Source organism: Camelus bactrianus, chromosome 2 (assembly GCF_048773025.1).
Source record: "Camelus bactrianus isolate YW-2024 breed Bactrian camel chromosome 2, ASM4877302v1, whole genome shotgun sequence".
NCBI lineage: Eukaryota > Metazoa > Chordata > Mammalia > Artiodactyla > Camelidae > Camelus > Camelus bactrianus.
Window position 1 is genome coordinate 93,698,233 of NC_133540.1, and position 20,609 is coordinate 93,718,841.

Genomic DNA, 20,609 nt, shown 5'->3' on the forward strand with positions numbered 1-20,609 from the left:
ATTTCACTTTTCCTTTCTTATGAATAAGAATATCTGACTGAAAATATTCTGTCAGCCTAACTCTTCAACTCCAGTGGTTAATATGTATTATCTATAATAATGCTTATTTCAAGCAAGACCTTTTAAAAAATAATTTCCAACTGAAGTGGAAAACAAGTGTCCAACTGGTTGGAATATTTAGACTAAAATACTGAGCCAATTTTGAGATGAAAGATGCCTAACTCGAGCCACCATTACCCTTCTTTTAACTTCAGGCACAGAGTCAGGGAGTGGAGAGAGCTGCATGCTGACTGATGAATGAATGACACTCATCAAATGAAAACCGAAATATATTACATCACAGAGGAAAGTACTGAAATGATGTAAAATAATAAACAATTATGGAAGGATCAACCTGATGAGAAAACTAATAAGAATACTGTGATATTTCTGAAATGAAAGCAAATTTTGTACTGTAACAATTCTCTACGTGAGGTTTAACAATTACCTTCAACTCAAAATTGTTCAATGTTAAAAAGATGAAAGCATAGTTAGTGATGGGCAAGACAATGAATTAATAGATGTGGGACAACATCTACTTGATTACTGACTTCATATCCAACTTAAACTTGGAACTATTAGCATCTTCCCCCAAATATTTTAAAGTATATTTCTGCACTGTAAAGAACTGCGTTTTTAAAAAACTGAATTATATACTAAATCTTTCTGGAGAAAAAAAGAACAATTATAAAAATTTAAACTAATTAAAATAAAATTGTATTTAAAAAGTGATCACACATTCTTACTTTCCATTTAGTTCCTTCTGATTGAAAAGAGAAATTTTGAAAGGGGATATACTTGCATTCTCAAAATATATACTGTTTAATATCTAGAAGAGTTAAATGAGTAATTAAAAAAAAAAAGTTGATGGTGTCAGACTGCCCATTACTAACATGCCTTGGGACTTGTTAGTTCATGTGTGAAGCCGTACACATCTCATGGTGAGAGCAGTGAACACTCAGCCTGTTAGTGAGCAGCATACAGACCCTAGAAAGCTAATCAGAACAAAGCTGAGAGAGACAAGAACATCTCCCAGCATGAATGAAACTAACTTTTCAACTCTAAGGAACTTACAGAAACAACAAATTGAAAGTCAGTCCTTTAAGTTAGTCTAGTCTACCATGCACTAAAAACAAAAACAAACAAAAAAACAAAACAAAAATACTCAAAAAACAAAACTGCAAGTATTTTGCATTCTTTTGTGGTAACTTGTGTTTTACCTTTTGAGGAATGGTATCATCGGGTGTCTCAGGCTGTTTACTTGGGATCTCAGACTGAAAACAGGTATTAAGTATAGACACATCAGAAAAAAACAACAAAGAACAACACAAAAATAAAATAATCTTGAGGACTATATGAAATATGGAAGATGCACTCACTCAAAATTCATATGATATCCTAAGCTGCTTGTCATCACTTAGCATCATGTGATGTGACTATTCTCTCTATTATCAAAAGTAGTTTTAAAGTAAAACTTCAATACAGTAAAATTCTCAAGGCTATTGAACAGGACAAATTTACAGATCACACAGGCTGTCATGGATGACTTACAGGCAACTCTATGTAGGCATCAAAGGGGAAAAACAGAAAACTGGAAAATAGAACTTAATGCTAGCTATTATCTTCCACCTACCTTTTACTGTGTTTATCCCTAGGTCTGTGTTGTAACAGAAGCACTGATTTAAACTATTAACCTACAATACTCCCAACCACAGAAATCACTAAGTGCTCGTTAGCAAAAAAAACCCCTCTAACCGTAAAAGCCCAAGGACCTAATTCCTTCGCTACCTTCTTGGCTATGACCCCAGAAAGGCTGAAAGAAGGGAAGCTGCATCATTAGCCTGCAAACAAAAAGTTTTTGTAAAAAGTACTTTTTAAAGAATTAGGTAGTAGCTTTATAATTTATTCTCAGAATAAAATTCCAATTAACAAGAAGGCAATTTCTGTTGAGCTGGAGTCTGTGGATTATGCATGTAAACAGAGATAATGACAGACAGACAATAACACATCCAAGAACTATTCCAATTTTTCTTCCTTTTCATGGGTTATATCTGGAGATGACTTCTAGTACCTTTCCCTAGAGTAAATATGAGCAGGCAAAATGCTTTCTCAAATGTTTGCTTCCCTTGGCAAAACAAACACTGGACTGCTGGGCATACTTTCAAATACTTCGTATCGTTTTAGTAAACCTTGCTCCTTAAAAACAAACTTTTAAAAGCATACCTTATATTGAAGGATAATCTTTAAAATACATAAACACATTCTTGGTCTTGGTAAAGATTTGGGTTACATTAGTATATACTACACATTTGTTAAAACTCACTGAATGGCACATTTAAGATTTATATATTTCAGTGTATGTAAAATTTACATCAATAAAAGGGAATTATAAACAAATACTGGACTACAAATATTGAACTACTACATGTGGAAGTATCCAGGGGTGAAGGGTACTGATTCTGCAATTCACTTTGAAGTTAATTTAAAAAAAAAAAAAGATAGATCACAGGATAGATCTATAATAAACCGATATAGCAAAGTGGACCAATGACTATTGTCAAACTCAACTCTGATGTCCACTCTATGTCCCCAGCCAGAATGGGGGCAGGGTCTGACGTGTACGCACTTGTATTTTCCCTGCAGCTTACAGCACAGTGCAGGTTTAATATCTATTTGCTCCTTGAGCCACTGGCTGACTGAGGTTCTCATTTTACTAAAAGACACAGTGTTCAATAACAAAGATGTATGTTATAACAATAATTTTGGTATTATCATAGCTCTCATCTTTAACAATTTTATAACTAAGCTATTATCATAATTATGCTTATACAGAAATCTAAATCTTTCAGTCATAATTTCTCAAAAATAATTTTATAGTCCCTTTACTTCCAATTTTTCTGCATTTCTGGCAATGGAATTTCCTGAACGATCTGCTTAGTTTCTAGTCCTGTGACACCTACATATATTTTTATTCAGTTGATAAACTTTCTAAGCTTTTAGGTCTGTGATAAATGAAACATTAAAATATGTTCTACATTCTATAAACAGACATCTAATTTGAAAATAAAAAAAGTTCAAAACTTATAATAGGAAGTTATTTTTAATACAGTAACATTACTCAGCTTAAAGAAATAAAACTTCAATGCCCAAAGAAATAATTACTTGATTAATTTCTAACACATCAAAGTTTTAAAAACAAGAACCTAACTTTTAAATCATTGCTGTACTCATTCAGTGCAAGCAACAGACTAAAAATTTAAAGGTCACGTAAAACAATAATTGTTCTTAATAAATAATGCAAAGATCAAATCATTTGCCTTTGCTCCAGGTAAAGCCTGTTTTACCTGTCAAGATGCTTCAAAAGCAATTTTTAGGTTGCACCTGTTATACCTGATATACCTGTTACATGGTAAAAAGTACAGCCTAAATTCTATAAACGTGTGCAAAGAGGGCAATGCATTTATGGGAGCTGGTACGACGAAATGTACGACGTGACTGATCTCCAACTCGGGGAGGCAATATTTAATACAGTTCAGAGCAGAGGAAGATTTACCACGAAGTTAATGAAGCTTACACTTTGACAGCCTTCACTTTCCATAGGCTCCTTTCAAAACCCTGGGTGAGGGGGCCCTAGTAATTTGTATTCATAATTTCATACTCTTCTTCGTATACAGCCCTCCCCAGTTACATAAACTTCATCCCCTCAAAATTTGGCTCTAGCCCTTTTTAGCGGAAAAATGATTAGAAAAATTCTCTAAGAATGCTGGATGGGGAGCAAAGGATACACTCTAACTTACGAAGACAGCTGGCAAGCCCATTCACTCAACACTTACTAAGTTCTAGACACTCTTCAGCATTAGAGACAAAACCAAGTATATGGTTCCTGTCTGGAAGAAATTCACTGTCTATGGATACTGTCTTGAAAACCACCAAAGGGCAGAATCTTTTCTTCTTCAAGAGCAACTCAGCTTCTGAGGAGCCGTCAACTTACACTCATCATATCTCACTCTGTAACTTAGTAGCTGTGATCCAGAGGGGTTCCTTAACTTCTAGATTTGTTTCTCATCTGTAAAACTGGGATAATAACATAACATACTTCAGAGGGCTGTCATGAGACATAAGTGAAACTGCAAGCAAACCGCTCTGCAGAGCATCAAGCTCACTGTGTTTTGTAAGTATCTGCTCTTCTTTTTTTTTGACTTCACAATAGAAATTAGCGGGATAGCAGTTGCTTCTACTTTTTGGAATTTTCCTTGCTATCAACATTGCCAGATTGCATATTCCATAAAATAAAAGTAGACATTTAATGGCATTTCAGATATACAAAAAATTCTGAAGTGGCAATACCGAAATCATTATTCATTCAGAAAATTTCATCACAGCAGATTAACCTTGACTGGTGCGTGAATTAAGCAACATGAATTCCACAGTCTGTAATTGTCTCCCCTTCCCACCTGCTTTTTCCTTTTTTGTAGACGTATTTCCAACATTTCTTTACTGCTTCGTATTTCCCAATTTGTAACCCATCTGGTTAAAAAAAAAGTTCCATATGGTACATACTTATTTCTGAGACTGTTTAGATTTCACAGGCTGGTGAACTCCTTTGCTTAGGTAAAATGCTAATGATGTTAACATTGTGTGAACTCTGAATAGGTTATTTTGTTTTTATCTGACACAGAACTTTAAATATACTTTTGTAAAACAAATGACATTGTTATAAAGAAGGAAAGGAGTAGACAAGATTAAAAAAATACCGTGGTTATATAACTCAAAAAGCATATGCCTCAGCTGAATAAAAATAGTGAACGGGCACATATTTACAAGAACATATTCATCCATGTTAGTATTCTTGAATAGAGTCCACTTGACTGAGTGTTGACTCAATAAGAAATATCAAACTGCTACAGGCTTAAGTTCTTAATCAATTATTTCATTTGGGGATAACAGATGAAAAATTAGAGATTATACTGCTGGTTTGCTCTGACAAAAGTAGGTGCTAGAAAAAGGCTGCAAAAATATGGGTGAATTTTTTTTTTTTACATAGTGCCGTAGTATTCAAAATTATAATTACAACTTTACCAAGTATGGCGCTGACAGAATGGAATAGCTCTGAGAAAAGTAAACTTTAAGGTGCTATCTTAAAAAATCTTAAATAACTATATATTAGCGGGTCTAAGACCTATATTCTAAGTAGTATCAGGAAAGCTGTGGAGTCAATAAGTACAAGATAAATGGAGCCAGGGTTTTGGCAGAGAAAAAAACACGCATGGAACAATGCAGGTTGCCTCCTGTTACATGATCTGAACTGCTTGTTAGAAGACCCAAGTTCTAAGTCTCCTTTATAATTCTTCGTTTCTTCAGTTGTTGAGAGAATCATATTAAAGTCAAGAATATGAAAGTACTTAAGCCATGAATGGTTTTCCTTATAAATTTGTAGTGACTTTATTGGGCAAGACTATATTTTCCCAAATGTAAAAACATGATTCCTGGATCACTATCAGCTTAGACAAAATTTTCCTGGTCATGTGCAAAAATCTGAATGAAGGCTTTGGGAGGGGTAACTTGTCTGAAGGAAAAAAATTTAAGGGTAAATGCTGTTTGTTTTAAACCCGTGGAACTAGTGACGAAGCTTCTCAACATCAGTGGAAGGTCTACACACTCAGGCTGCTGTCCCTCTAGCTGCACTGTGTATTTCTTCAGAGAACACTGCTTAGTGGCAATGTTTATTTGCTTAACACTCGCTTAAGTAGTGCTTATTTTGTACCAGACCCTATTCTAAGTACATCACTAATTTAAATTAACTTAATCTTCCTAATAGCTTCTGAAACAGATTTGCTGTTTTCTCCATTGTAGGCATAAAGAAACAGGAACCTAAAGAGGTCAAAGTGGCCGGTGCCAGGTCGCCTGGCGTTAAAGGGGCGGAGGCGGGGCTCAGACCCGGCAGTCTGCTCCGGGTTCCACGATTGGAGCCACTTCGCTATGGGGTCCCCCTGCTGCATCTCCTCATTCCTCCGTCAGCGCCCTGGCATTATCCACTTAACATAGTTTATCGAATTTTCTCAATTAGGTATTTTACGTAATTGACCTAAGAAGGGAAAATGCTTGCAAAGGAGAAGGGAAACGTGAAAGCACCACGACAAACGCGGAGTTCTGCGCACTCACCGCCACGTTCGTCTCTTGCTCCGTTTCCGGCACATAAGGGTAATGGTTATAAAACATATCGTTTCGCACCATTTTTTTCCTCATCCTGCAGGGCCCTTCTGTCATCTCCAACATCCACTTGTCTAGGTGGGACCCGATGGGGGGGCCCCACAGCCCGCGCTCCCGCAGCAGCTCGTACTCGATCTGGCACCACTCCTCCGTCACGTACTTCAGGGCGTTCTGCTGACGCTGGAGGGGGTCCCGGGGGGTTTGCGAGCAGAAGCACGAGCAGCAATTAGACGTTTACAAATAACTTAAAACCCGGTTAATAGTTGGAAACAAAAACCAATCCATATCATTTCAGTCAATATTAAGAAAGTAAAATTACATTTATTTATGGTTAAAGTAAGCTACCGATTTTGTGAGAAGGCGGGGTTTTAGCGACGGCCCACAGTGACATGGAAGTTAAGCACAGGGGAGAGTGAGCAGCACACTTGACTGGAGTGTTGGTGTAACACTGAAATAGTCAGTCCAGTGTGAGTTAAACACGGTATTTCAGGACGCATCCCCTCTCCCCACAAATTGTAAAATAGCTACTTGAACATGAATAAAATGAAGTCTAGAAAGCCAGGTCAAGAATATTGCTAACATACGCGATTCCTGGTAATCTTTGTAACATTTTCAATAATTTAAGGCAAAGACTATAAATATGCAGCACTGACAGGGAACTTATATTCACATAAAAATAAAAGAAAAACCATTTTTAATTGGCCACTGGGATAGATCCAAACCAAATTTCCATAAATGGAAATTTATGACTTGGAATAACTTCTTGCTATCTGTCAAATGCCAAAATGTATTAACATTTCAACAGTAGATGCTTATAACTAACTTTATCAAATGATTCATGGAATATAAGTATACAATTTAAGTCTAAGAATAAAGATCTCTTTACACAACTAACACTAATGATTACTGAAGGAGTAACCCTGATATTACCTGATACCAAAGTAGTACTTATGTGTTCCTGGTGGGAGGAAATCCTGTTACACTAAGTATTTAGTATTATGCTCATAAAATATTAGCAGCTTATCATTCAGAACTCTTTAACAGATTTAACTCAGCTGCTTTGGAAATAAAATATTTAGGATAAGTTGCTGAGTAATTATGAATTTACCAAGAGGACTTCACTGAATTTATTTCTTATAGACAAAATCACCAAGTACTTGTAATAAAAAATAACTTTATCTTTTAATTTTTTTTAATTTTAAGAGACTTCTCAGAGACTTCCATACATATTTTCACTCTCCTTGTTAAGCCCCAAAGAGAGGGATCTTTCTGATATTTTAATTTTTATTAGGAATAAACACATACAATATGTTGGTAGTGAATGTCATTAGGATTCAGCCGTGCTGATCGCCAGTCTGTCATTTTTTAATGCAGTTTGCCTATGGGGAGGTCCAATCCTTCTGTCTTAAAACCAATAGCCAAAGTAGCTGCTGGCACGGATAACTAAAAACATTATCTGATGATAAATGCAGTTCAGCAACTTACCCTTAAAAGCGGTAGGAAGATATCAGGGGAAACAGGCGAGTCTTTTCTCACCCGGGGAATTAAAAAAAAAAAAAAACAACAAAAAACTATTATGGTTATGATTCTTACCTCCTGATATTCCTTATATTGTGTATCTACTAAGTCACGAACAACAGCGATGTGTGTAAACATCCACTGAGAAATCTCCTAACAATGGGTGGAAAAAGAATCTTAATATGTCATGGATTTCCTGGAAAAAATGTTAACTAGCCTTAAAATAATGCCCAACAATTAATTAAAATTCTATCAAAATCACCACAACAATCCAAAAACCCCACAAAAAACTCTGAAAGACTAATGATAAAAAGAATCTAACGGAGGCTTACTTGATGGACACACACCCATGTACCCCAGCGCCCCTTCCCCTTTTAAGGGCTCACTGCCCCCATCTGTGGCAGTGCTGTCAGCACCTGGGATCACCATAGCGGGAGAGAGCTGTGGGGCAGCCCACACATGACCGTGGCATGATTTGGGGGGAAGTTGGCTCAGCCATGTCAGTTCAGTTCAGGTCAACTGCGACATTTTGGCACCAAAGCCCCACTTGGGTCAGCTGGGTCTGTGGCAAGATCTGCACTGTAACCTGACATGTCCCTGTGATCAGTCTTGCTTCCTTCCTCTTCCTTCCACAAATAGCCCTAATAAACACTCTGCACACGGAACTCCCTCTCTGTGTGCTTCCTGGAGAACCCAACCTGACACATGGAATGACTCACACACATGGTTTCTCCCAGACCCTCTCACAGCTGCCACTAAGATTCTTGGATGGCAAAGATGATAAGGAAGAAATTAATGCTGGAGGTAGATTAGTTTTTAAAAAGCAATCACAGGCATATACAGCGAGATTACTTTTTAAAAAGCCATTTTATTTTGCTATTGCTTTAAAATTTATGAACCAATTTTATTATTAAAAAAAATTGGGAGGGGTAAGTAGGTATTTATTTATTTATTTATTTACTTATTTATTTATTTATTTATTTATTTATTTATTATGGAGCTAATGGGGATTGAACCCAGGACCTTGTGCATGGTGAGTGTGTACTCTACCATTGACCCTCCTTACTTTAAAATTTATATAACTACTGACAAAATTATTGAAAATTAATAAAAGTTAGGAAAAAATTATCCATAGTCTGATCATGTATCAATATTTGAATCTCATCTTGTGTCCAGTTACAAGATGGATGTAAATACACAACATTCATAATGCAATTTGACCATAATAAAATGGGAGAAGTTCCTATAACCTGAGTTATTTCTCTCTTCTAAAGCAAAAATGCAGAAAAGTTTCATTTTACATCATAGGTTTGTATGTGTTAAGTGTATTACACAAAATCCTACAACTAAACCTTGAAATTTCTAGTAATATCATTAATGAAACTAAACAACGTACCTGGGTGGAAAGGCTGTGTTTATTAAGACCACTTTCCTTTCGATTCCTTCTCGATCCTGTTAACTTGGAAAGACCAAAGCCACTGCTGACACGGGACAATTTAGATTGTGTGGTGGGCACTAAAGCTTCTCCTCGAATTATGCATTTCTTTTCATGGGCTACAAAATTAAATTCAGATGATTTCACATTTTCTCCATGCATTTGTTAGTCTTACTTGTAATACTTTTGCATAATGGTTACAAACCAAAGTTCTGGAGTTATCAAAAGCAGCTTATGTTACAGATGCAGACGCTGTCTTAGACATGACATTTACTTATTGGTGATCTTGTAAAAGGATAGCTGCCTGACAATTATTGTACTAATTGAACTTAGATTTGGTTGAAACCTCACAGCTCTGTAATAATATGCAAATTTATTTTAAATGTCATCAGTGTCTGTGTTAACAATTCACAATCCCCTACCTAAAAGCTTTGGCACTGTGCATACTTTGAACTTTAGAATGTTTTGAATTTTAAAAGGTGATATGGTACATATACTGTATATTATATAATACCACCAGAGGGTCGAGCGTAACAAACCGTAATTAGTAATATAGTAAATATTTTTGCAGCAAACTGTGAATATTTATACTTAGTATGATAAACAAAGATAGGTTAGGTTTTGCTACCAAGTGAGTTTTGGCACCAAATTAATAAAAATACCTTGGGTTTTCAGGGTATTTTGGATTTCATGAACTTGGATAAGGGATATGAACTTGTAGCCAAGATGGTGACCATATTAAGTTGTGAGCAATGTAGTATTTTCTAAGCTTGTAGATGCCTGATGTATAAAACATCTCAGATTTTTAAGAAATATAAGAAGAAAAGCCCAATCTCAGCATAATCATTCTAGAATGACTATACTGCAGTGATTTTTCATTTCTACTGCCATCATAATATCCTTTGGGGAAGTCTGACTTTTCATATATACAATTGCCATGTGTAAGTTTCTTGGTCACATGATCCCTGTAGACTTTCTTACCCAAATGGTTCTGCCAGCACTTCAAGCTAGCTTCTTCGATGAGCGGCCTTGCTACAGCTATGTCCACATGGCCTCGTTCGTTCACGGGTAGGGTAACTTTGAAAAGTTCCTCCAAGACTTGCTTTTTACTATGAATCAGTTCAGTCCAGACTCTGTTGACAGCTTTTATAAGCAGCTGACGCCCTAGGAAATAAAAAAGAGCAACTGATCAAGAAGGATATAAATGTAATTAGTATTTGTTTTCTTGTTTTACATCTAAGAATTTCAGTTTAGATGCACAGTACTTAATTGCCCAAAAAATGCTTCATATCATACCCAGCTCAGTAAAAAGGATTATTTAGATAAGCAAAAATGTGGTTGCCTTCCTGGAAAACTTAATAAAAAAATCTTTATATTCATGCAAAAAGACTGCATTTTTATTTATAAAACTGGAAGTTACATACACATTTCATCGTCTAGCCATTCTATATAAGACCTTATCCCCTATTTAAAAGTAAATTTTAGATCTAAATATTTAAGGTATTTTCACAATTAAGTTAGTTGTTCTTGAATATTTTGCAAAAGGAGGGAAAAAATTAACAAATATTTTTCGAGTTTTTACTATTCAATTTCATCCTGCTTTGGACTCCTTGCTAATTTGTCTGATTCCTGCCCTAGCCAGCCAATCTTTAGCAAGCATCATAATCACCTGGGGGCTTATTAGAACAGATTGCCGGTCCTCACCCTCCTGCCCCGCTATCGAGTACTGAGTACTCAGTAGATCTGAGTGGGGCCAGAGAATCTGCTTTCTAAGAAGCTCCCCAATGATGCTGATGTTACTAGTCTGAGCGCCTCGCTTTGAGAACCAGTGTTCTAGACTGTCAGTTCCTTGGAGGGGTGAAAACAATCACTTTTAGCCCTCAGTGTCTGGGGTTCAAGAAATTTTAAGGAAAGAACAGAGAACAAATTCATGCTTAAATGAAAGAGTGCTGGACTCACAAAAGATACAATCATATGCAAAATCACCCACATTATATTGCTGGAGAGACACACACACTACCGTAATTATCTACTCTTTTCTATTGAACAACGTTGGGAATTAGAAATCAATCTACCCAAAGACTTCGATGCACGAAACTTAGAAAATCAGTGGGAAAACTAGATTAAAAAGAAAGAATAAAAGAGAATAAAAACGGTCGTACTGACAGCCTGTCTCAAGCAATACCTGCCTCCAATGTGACTGGCCTAACACTACTAACAGGCAGCTCCCTCAATGATAAGGGCTAAGTTAGTATTGGCGTTGCTACTTGTGCAAACTTGAGTATCATTATGTTTCCCAGTGCTATAATGAAATATTGAGGGATGGCAGTATCAGTGGCTAGTGGTTTACCCATCCTGGCATAAGGAGATGCACAGCTAGCACGTTGCTATATGTTGGTGGGCATACTGGCATACGCTCACGTGTGCCCTCTGGGGAGATCAGCTGTCAATGTTGGCAGTTTCTGAAGTCAGTTTTTTTGGTTGTATCTTAAAAATCAAAAAATGAGTGGGGAGAAAAGGGAAAAAAAATTGGAGCAATTACCTTCACTAATATCTTGGCTGTAACCACCATGTGGCTCAATGTCAGAGGGGATCATAATGTGCCATGTAGTCATGCGGGCCTCTGCTTCCAGTCCAAATCCATCCACATTGCTGAAAAATTCCAGTCAGTTTAAACCATATGAAGGAAATGATTGTAGCTGAAAACTGTAATGACTAAGTACTACTCTGCAGTCACAAGTAAATGCTGGTTCTGTCACAAAGTTCCATAATTGGCAGACAGACATTTGGCAGATGCACAAAATAGAACTAATTTATCATGAAAATGCCATTTTTAAGGGGTGATCTCACAAATGCACTTGACTAAATGTAATTAAACTAAACTATAGCGTCAAGACGAGCATCTTAACTATTTAGATGCTTTTTTGACCACTAGTAAGTTTTACCTAAAAGTTACAAAAAGTTCATTTAAGAACATTCTCCTCACATGCCTGTACCTCCTCTCCCATCTCTTATCTCACCACTCTATGCTCCAGCAGCAGTGAAATTCTTGCTGTTTCCCAGATGTGTCATATTCTTTTTTCCCCTCTGAGCATAGGTAACTCTTTCTTCCCACATCACTCTTCCCCATTCTCTTTGGAGGATTAACCTCCTTCTCAACCAGGTTCAACGTGTAACTCAGCAGGTGTCTCTCCCAGGAGAGAGACACCTGTGATGTGTTCCCAAAGCACCTTGCTTCCGGCGGAGCACTGAGTACACCCGACTGGATTGCTTTGTTATCAGTCTTCCCTCCTAGTCTGCATGCTCCAAGACCTGCCCCAGGGGCTTTCTCACTCACATTTTATCCCAGTCCCTAATTCAATGCCTCACCCCCAACAGACACCAAAGAAATACCTGTCCAAGCAATCAATACAAAAATACTAGTTTTACCTATTCAACATATACCATTACATTTATTGATTGCATTCTTTTCTTTTTACCTGCCTTAACCTCCAACAATGTGTAACTAATTTACACAAACTCTTTTTAAAATTACATGTGACATGTAACTAATGAAAAATTTAAAGATCTAGAAAATTAAAGGGGAAAAAACTCATTATTTCACTGCAAAAATGCAACAATTTTTTCATGAAGTTTTAAATAAAACTGAGATTAAAGAAAAAAGAAATGTTAAAAGCAAAAAAGTAGAACAAAGAGTTCTGGTGGAAAATATCAAAGACAAATTCAAGTTGGCAAACTGAACCTAAAAGAGTTACCTTCCAACATGCAGGTTAATGAGGCAGTGAGCCAGACAGCTAATGAATTCTTGGTCATGGTTCCCAGGGCCCAGAATCAAGTTCCTGTTCACAGTCAGGACCCGGAGCGAATCAAGGAGAGCTACTTGCTGCGGAACGGTTTTGTGTGCACGGGAGAACTGGTACAAGATGGTCCTATTGAGGCAGTGATAAACCGCATCCAGTGACAATCCCTGCGATCTTCTTTTTGACTAAAGATATGAGAGATACTTTATTTAGTAAAATGGACCAAAAAAAAATCTGCTTATCATTCATACACAAACATTTATTAGGTTTATTATGTACTAGACACCATGCTAAGTACTGGGATGCTACGTTAAAAAATACAAATCTCTTGCTTTTGTGAGGTTCAGAACCCAAGAAACACATAAATGTAATTCAATGCGATGAGTGCTGTGGATGAATGCATCTCTTGATGAGGAGAGCTGCTAGCACTCCTGTGGGGCAGAGACGCCTCTCTGAGAACACGAAGAAGTGCCCTCTGGGTAGGGTCACCCACCCACCCAGTTTTGTTAGGGTCATGGATCTCTACTCAAAATTACTAAGATAAATAAATAAATAAAAATTTAAAAATTACCTAAAATGTTCGTAAAAAACTACTTCTAACATTCTAGTTTTATCTCCTCACTTGAGAACTTCTCTTCGGCTTAAATAGAAATTTATTCTTAAAAAATTCCTGGGTGACACGCAGGAACCTCTGCACCATATGCTAACGACACACGACAACGGCTATTTCCTACTTTTACATTGCGTGTTGAATAAGATGAATCACTGGTGCCAAACGAGGCCAATATTCCTTAGTCAAGGGTACCACAGACATGCACTAAAATGACATCTTCAAAGGAATAAGGACTACTATGGACTTTGTAAAGATTCAATTACACGAAGAGAATGCTCTTAATATCAACCCTTCATCCTCTGTAAAGCTTTATACACTGATGCAACATACTGTAAAACCTATCAAATCCTATTAGTGCAAAGTCTTTAAACCAAAAGGAAGCCATCCAGCTGTGTGGGCAGCAAAGAGCAATACCAGTGCGGAAGTCAGTCAGAGTCCACAGCTCGAGAGAATGAGGAAGCTTAACATGTTAAAAACACTGGCACCAGGCTATGGCTACAGAGGGGTGGGGTTACAGGTCTACATGTTTTATTCATTTTCAATTAGCTGCACTTTACATTAAATGTCAACATTCATTACCTTATTAATTACATTTATGTCCAAAAATTTTGACACCTTAGGCAAAGTTTTTCAACAGCAAAACATGTACTTCTACGGCTAATATGACAATGGATTACCTGTGCAATTAGTTGAATTATAAAATCGATAAGAAGTTTAGATTCTTTGTTGAACATGCCTTGCCAAAGCTTGTCCACCACACGTTGTGTGAAATAAAACACGTTGTTCACCAATATCTGGTAGCTCCCTCCACTGGTGATAGGCAGAGATGCATCTTCCCCTAAATTCCAGCAGGGAAAAAATGTCTAAGAAAACTGCTGTCCAGCAGCACAAGAGCAGATCCTCAAACAAATCAGGCTTAGGCAACATGAGGACATCCACTGCACTTAGAAGTGGGACAGTCAGCTCTCATGTATGACTGTAAGCAAACGATGCTTACGGCCAGACGTCAGAGACATGTCGGAAGAAGTAATTTCTTCGGGATGAAAGTATTACAGATTGAGACTGAAGTCTCTTACTGCCATAAGACAGTCTGTGAAAAGCTAACTGTTCCTCAACTTAAACTGTCAGTGACAGATGATTTCCCTTTGAGAGAAAAATTAAGTCAGTTTATTAGCTGTAAATTGATTCTGTGTAAGTAATAAAAGTGTAAAGCAAACCATTAAACAAAACTCTGTTTCTGACTGTACCTCTAAGCACAAGGAAGTGATACAGGCAGAAAAGAGGTTCAGAAGATCTGTGAAAAATAAACCACAATCAGCGGTGGTGGTGCCTAGGGGGCCTGTTCACCCCTCCGTGAGTCTGGTTCTCTCCTGCTGGCTGCCCCAGTGCCTTCAGTGCGCTTGCTGTGTGCACGCTGCCTCCAGGCTGACCCTCCTGGCTCCTCCTCCGACCGAGAATGCCCCCTCCAAGCCCCTCCTCTCTGCAAGTTAGGAGCCCGCACTGATTGTGATGACGGTTCCCACCTAACTCTGAATCACTCCATGATGCAAAACTCTTCGTTTTGTGTCTTTATGTAGTAAGACCGATACTATAAGATTCTCAAGTGATAAAAACAAAGTTTGACTTGACACCATGATTTGAGAGTTGCATGTTAAGACAATACTAAAGATTTCTTGGCAAATTTACTTTGTTAAAAAAAAAAAAAGATAATGTTATAGCATGAAGGTCCTATGATTAATACTATCACTAGGAACTCGAGTGGCAAATACGCTAAATCATTACTTTTCCTTCTCCTTTAAACTTTATCATTTTTATATATAAATGTTAGCTCCATTTTTACATATAAATGTTTACAGTTTTATTGTAACTAGATACAGACACACAGAAAAAAATGTTTTAATGTGCTTTGATTTTATGTTCTGGAAGCCACTCTGAAGAATAACACAGATACCTAGACCCAACAATTCCAATCATAGGTGTAGACTCAACAGATACGTATAAATATTACACACATGTGTGGCCCATATGAATAAGACATTTATAGCAGGTTTATTTCTACTTGTCTCCAACTAGAAACTACCAAATGTCCATCAATAGCAAAATGGATAAATTTATATATTTATACAATAGGACACTACATAGTGATGAAAATAAATGGACGTCTGCTACATGCAACAACATGGAAAAATCTCACAAATATAATGCTGAGTGTGAAATGCTAGACTAAAGATATTGCATGATTCTGTGTATATAAGGCTCAAAAGCAGGCAAAATGAATCTGCTATTTTCGCAGCTGAGACAGTGACTTGGTGAGCAGTAACTGGGTCAGGGCAGGAGGGCACTTCCAAAGGTGCTGGTAACGCATTTCCATCTGAGTGGTCTTACACAGGCATGCTGTCTGGCTGGCAATTCATGGAGTGCTGCATTTATCATTTGTTTCTTTGTAAGTATATTACAGTAAGTTAATTTTAAAAAGTATTGATTATTAATAAATACAACCTGCTTACATATTATAGTTTTAAAAACTTTTTTTCCTCTTTCCTTGTCCTCTTCCTGCCACTTCTTAGTGTACAAATGTGGACAAGCAGCTTAAGTGCTTCTTGCTGATGATTCTTTATCTCAGGTTCAAAGGGAAGAGCTGGGCGGGCACATTTCTCATCATAGAAAATATCAGTAAGAGGGGAAATGCACAAAAAAGTAGTAAAGAGATAAAGTTCAAAAGAAGGTATACTTGGGGTTTGGGCAGAGCAGAGTGATTATAGGTCCTTTCACAAAGTGAAAATAAAACAGAGTGTTACCCAGTAAGACATCAGCTGCAAGCAAATGGTCCATCACACTATCCAAAATGTAAGTCTGAAATTCCTTCTGCTGAGTTCTTGTAGATCTTTCAGGGGAAGCCTAGTCAATAAAATTCAGAATTAGAAACAGAACCAACCAAACAAAGGCTCAACTACAGTTACATTACCATAGTTACATAATTATATAAAACAAACCTGCTGGTAAGTAATAAAATATGTCACGAGAGACAGAATGTATACTTATATGCTCTTATTTCTCTGAACACAGATTAAAAAACAATTGAAGTGGCAGAGGAGGGTACAGCTCAGTGGTAGAGCACGTGCTTAGTACGCAATGGTTCAACCCCCAGTACCTTCATTTAATAAACAAACAAACAAAGAAACCTAATTCTCCCCCCCAAGAATCAAAGCTTAAAGAAATAATTTTTTTTAATGGAAGCAAAGGTGAAACACCTTGTTTCGAATCCATTCCTCTAAAAATAGTATTCTAAATACTTAAAGTATTTAATAAATATTCGATATCTATGATTATACTTCACTTCCAAAAGAGATCTGGCAGTTTCTAATAAGATACAGGTAAAATAATTAACCATAAAGCCATTTAAACAAACTCTAAAACTCAGGAATCTAGTAACCAAGACGGTGAAGTCAATGGGGAGGGGAGTATTTATATCAAAAAGTTAATTAAGCACAAAATTTAGCTTTGAGCATCCTAGGGTCAAGAAGGAGCGAAAAAAAGATAGTATGATTTACAAAGCTTTTTATTATCTATAAAAGGGAGCACACTAGATAGTCAGCAATGTTTTCCTAAAACTGTTCTGAGAAGAATGTTCCCTGTGGGTTTTTATAAAGTGGACGACAAACCACTCTATAGGTAGACCTTTGATGATGGTTTTATACAGTACAAAGATGATTTTTCAAATTATCTTGAATAAAAGCTCAGGGCACAAAGATAAACTACAGCCCAGGGTGGCTTTCACTCTGACATGAATGGGGAGGTCTTTGAGAAGATGGCTGGGGTAGAAAGCAGTGAACTGCTCAACTACAGAAAAATGCCTATGGCGTCAGACAAGCACACGCTCCAAGGCAGCCTCCTTAGTTTCATTATCCTTCCCTCCTTCTGCAGATACAAATACTTTTTGATCTGCTCTCATATACTTCCCTTCCGCTGCCACAATGGTATTCCTGTGCAGCAAGCTCATTTGGCCCGCCCCCCATGCCTGCTGGTGACAGCGAGGACACTGGTGAAGGGGAGCTGCGAGAGGCCCTGGATGCCCCTGTATGAGCCAACACCGGCCACGTAACTTTCTGAGCAAGTCTTATGTGCCAGGCTCTGTGTTATGAATCTTAAGCATATTATCTTATCTAATTCTCCTAACAGTCCTCAGAGATAGGTTCTATTTTTACAGCATTTTAGAGATAGTCAAACTGATGGGGTGAAGGGAACTGAGCTTGGCTGAGGTCATAGCCATAAACAACACACGTTTAATCTCTCAAAAGAGTTTTGCTGGGAGATTTACACATATTTAACTCTCATAACAATCATGCAGGGGTGACAGTATATAGTCTCATTCTCCAGAGAATGAACTTAGCTCAGTGAGATGAAAATGTTTATATAATAAACAGCAGGGCCAGATTCGAACCAGGTCCTTCTCACTCCAAAACCCATGATTTTTCTATGACACTCCATGGCCTTCCTTGTATTTGGCCTCAGAGTCCCACTCAAACCAGTTTATCTGAATGGGAATCTTCTACTTCTATAGATTGCTAATGAAGATAATTTCACACACTCTTTTCTAGATATAATCACGTAAATACATACTCTTACGATGAAATCCCAGCAACCGTAAAACTGAAAATAACCTGGCGTGAGCATATCAGACTGAAAGTCAGTTGGTTCAAACCCCTTTCCCTGCAGTAGTAAATGGTACATATATAGGGTAATTCTTTTCTTGAATTTCTTCAAGAAAATTTCTTCACTCGCAATCCTATGCTTGTAATTTATTTTTTTACATTATAGGAATACATGGAGAGCAACAGTATTTCCACTAAATTTTTTCTGTGTGTGTATTGGATCTGAAATTTCCCTAAGCATTTATTTCTAGAAGTAAATTTAAATCTCTGTTATTAGATGGTATCATATTTTCCTGTCTGGGAATTGCCCAGGGGTGTAGTTATAGTCAAATGATTAAAAAGTACTTTAAGAACACACCATGGCACTGTGCTAATTTTGTGAGAGATGAAAGGACACAGGAAAGCTGGTCCCTAAGTTAAGAACTTAATCATCTATTTGAGGGGTTCAGTCTTGACGTTCTCTTGTTCTCTCTCCTACCACCTAGTCCCTCGTACGCAATTCCACTGTAAAGCAAATTAAGTGTCCACAACGAGCATGTTACCTCAAGGTTAACGCATGTCGTATCAAACCTTCCCTACTGAAAAATACAGAAAACCTAAATAAAAGACAACTGTATCGTTCACCCATAGCCAGTTAATTAGCTATTAAGATTCCTACGAGATGGAAAATGTCATTCCTGGGAACATGCATTTACGCCATTTCTTCTACACATGTGTACTTTATTTTTTGTTTCAGCTATGCTTTCTACACACATCCATTCTGAATTTTATTCTCTTATTTTCTGATAACCACTTTATTTTGTATAGAGTGCTTCAAATTCTTCCCTGATGTGCTGGGATACGAGCCATCTCTCTTCTTACCTGTAACATGTCCAAAGGGGACAAGCTCTCACTGGCACATGCTTTTAAATTCTACCACAGGGATTACAGATGAAAAAGACTATTTTTTCTGCCAGTTTTAAACACTGTGGTCCTGTTTAATTTAATTAAACAGGAAACTGCATAGCATGACTAATAACTAAAATACATTAGTGATTTCTTTTAATTGACCAAACTGAGGTATTTTCATATGACCAAGACAAAACATCTGCTGCGGTTTTAAGGTTTCAAATGAAAAGTTAACTGTTTTAGCCACTAGAGGGAGCAGAGAAAGTGCAGGTTCAGCTGTCAACCGGCTGAGCAGCCCAGAGGAAGCTCCTCAGACAGACATGTAGTTGGTCTCCTGCACTGACTGAGTCTTTCATAAAACATTATTTTCACAACTCTGGCACGGGCCACTTGACCCTATTTATATGACTTGACCAGAAGAATGAACATATAGGAAGCTATTATACATTAGATTCCCTTCTGTGATCTTTTATTTTCTCAAGACCTTTCTAGGTGAACATGTGGTTTTCAGGGATGGCCAATTTCTGGAGTCAGCAGTGTGGCCACTTAGGGTTTGCTTTCTGACGCATCAGCTGACTCTCTTCTCTTATCAAGAGAGAATGAGCAAGAGCAATGGACTAAATGTTTTGGTCCCTTCAAAATTCCTAAGTTAAGCCCTAACCCTCAATGTGATGGTATTAAGGGATGGAACTCTCCCAGGGATCAAAAGGTTTAGATGAGGCCATGAGGGTAGAGCCCCGTGGGGGGATTCATGCCCTTAAAGAAGTGGAAGAAACACCAGAGCTCTTTCTCTGCCACATGAGAGCAGGGGCAGCCATCTGCAGGCCAGGAAGGGGGCCTGCCCTCACCAGGACCTGACCAAGCTGACATCAGACTTTAGTCTCCAGGGCCGTGGGAAGTAACTGCTATCAAAGCCACCCAGTCCATGGTAATCTGTCACAGTAGCCTGAGCTAAGACACCAAGCAACCTACAAGTTTGCTGCCTTGTAAAATTCAGTAACTGCATATTGAGCACCTACTATGTGCAACGCACCATGTCTCAAGCCGCACAGGATACTAACAGCAATAGTACCATAAGTGGTACATAAGAGGGGCTGGAGGAAGGAGTCATAAGCTGAGGGGACGATGCTGCTGTAAGTGATGAGGGAAGGAGTTGGCACACTATGGCCTGTGGGCCAAATCCAGCCTACACCTGTTTTATCAGAACTCGGCCACACTCACTCGTTTATGTAGTCTCTGTGGCCACTTGCTAGCTACAAGGGCAGAGTGGGGTAGCTGTGAGGGACTGTATGGCCACGAAGTTTAACATGTTTACTATCCGACCTTTCACAGAAGACTTTGTCAATTCCTGGTCTAGGGAAAGGGTAATAAAGGACTGCATTAAGGATATGCCAAGGGGAGTAGAAAGAAGAGAAACGAATCAATAGGGTATTTGGGATAAAAAAATTCCCACA

General features: G+C 37.8%; 1 protein-coding gene across 7 annotated transcripts in view; it reads right to left on the reverse strand.

The window, feature by feature from the left end:
* Window positions 1–20,609, reverse strand: part of WDFY3 (WD repeat and FYVE domain containing 3) — a 242,829-nt gene that overhangs the window by 44,838 nt on the left and 177,382 nt on the right. For 5 of the 7 annotated variants that reach the window (XM_074346601.1, XM_074346624.1, XM_074346639.1 and 2 more), the window contains 9 exons: window positions 16,414–16,513; window positions 14,293–14,453; window positions 12,958–13,187; window positions 11,745–11,854; window positions 10,184–10,366; window positions 9,164–9,321; window positions 7,843–7,920; window positions 6,202–6,429; window positions 1,260–1,313 (listed from right to left, as the gene is read on the reverse strand). In XM_074346601.1, coding sequence (XP_074202702.1) covers window positions 1,260–1,313; window positions 6,202–6,429; window positions 7,843–7,920; window positions 9,164–9,321; window positions 10,184–10,366; window positions 11,745–11,854; window positions 12,958–13,187; window positions 14,293–14,453; window positions 16,414–16,513 — 1,302 coding nt within the window. The remainder of the gene's footprint in view (window positions 1–1,259; window positions 1,314–6,201; window positions 6,430–7,842; window positions 7,921–9,163; window positions 9,322–10,183; window positions 10,367–11,744; window positions 11,855–12,957; window positions 13,188–14,292; window positions 14,454–16,413; window positions 16,514–20,609) is intronic. The other 2 variants (XM_074346631.1, XM_074346645.1) reach the window with 1 other exon arrangement.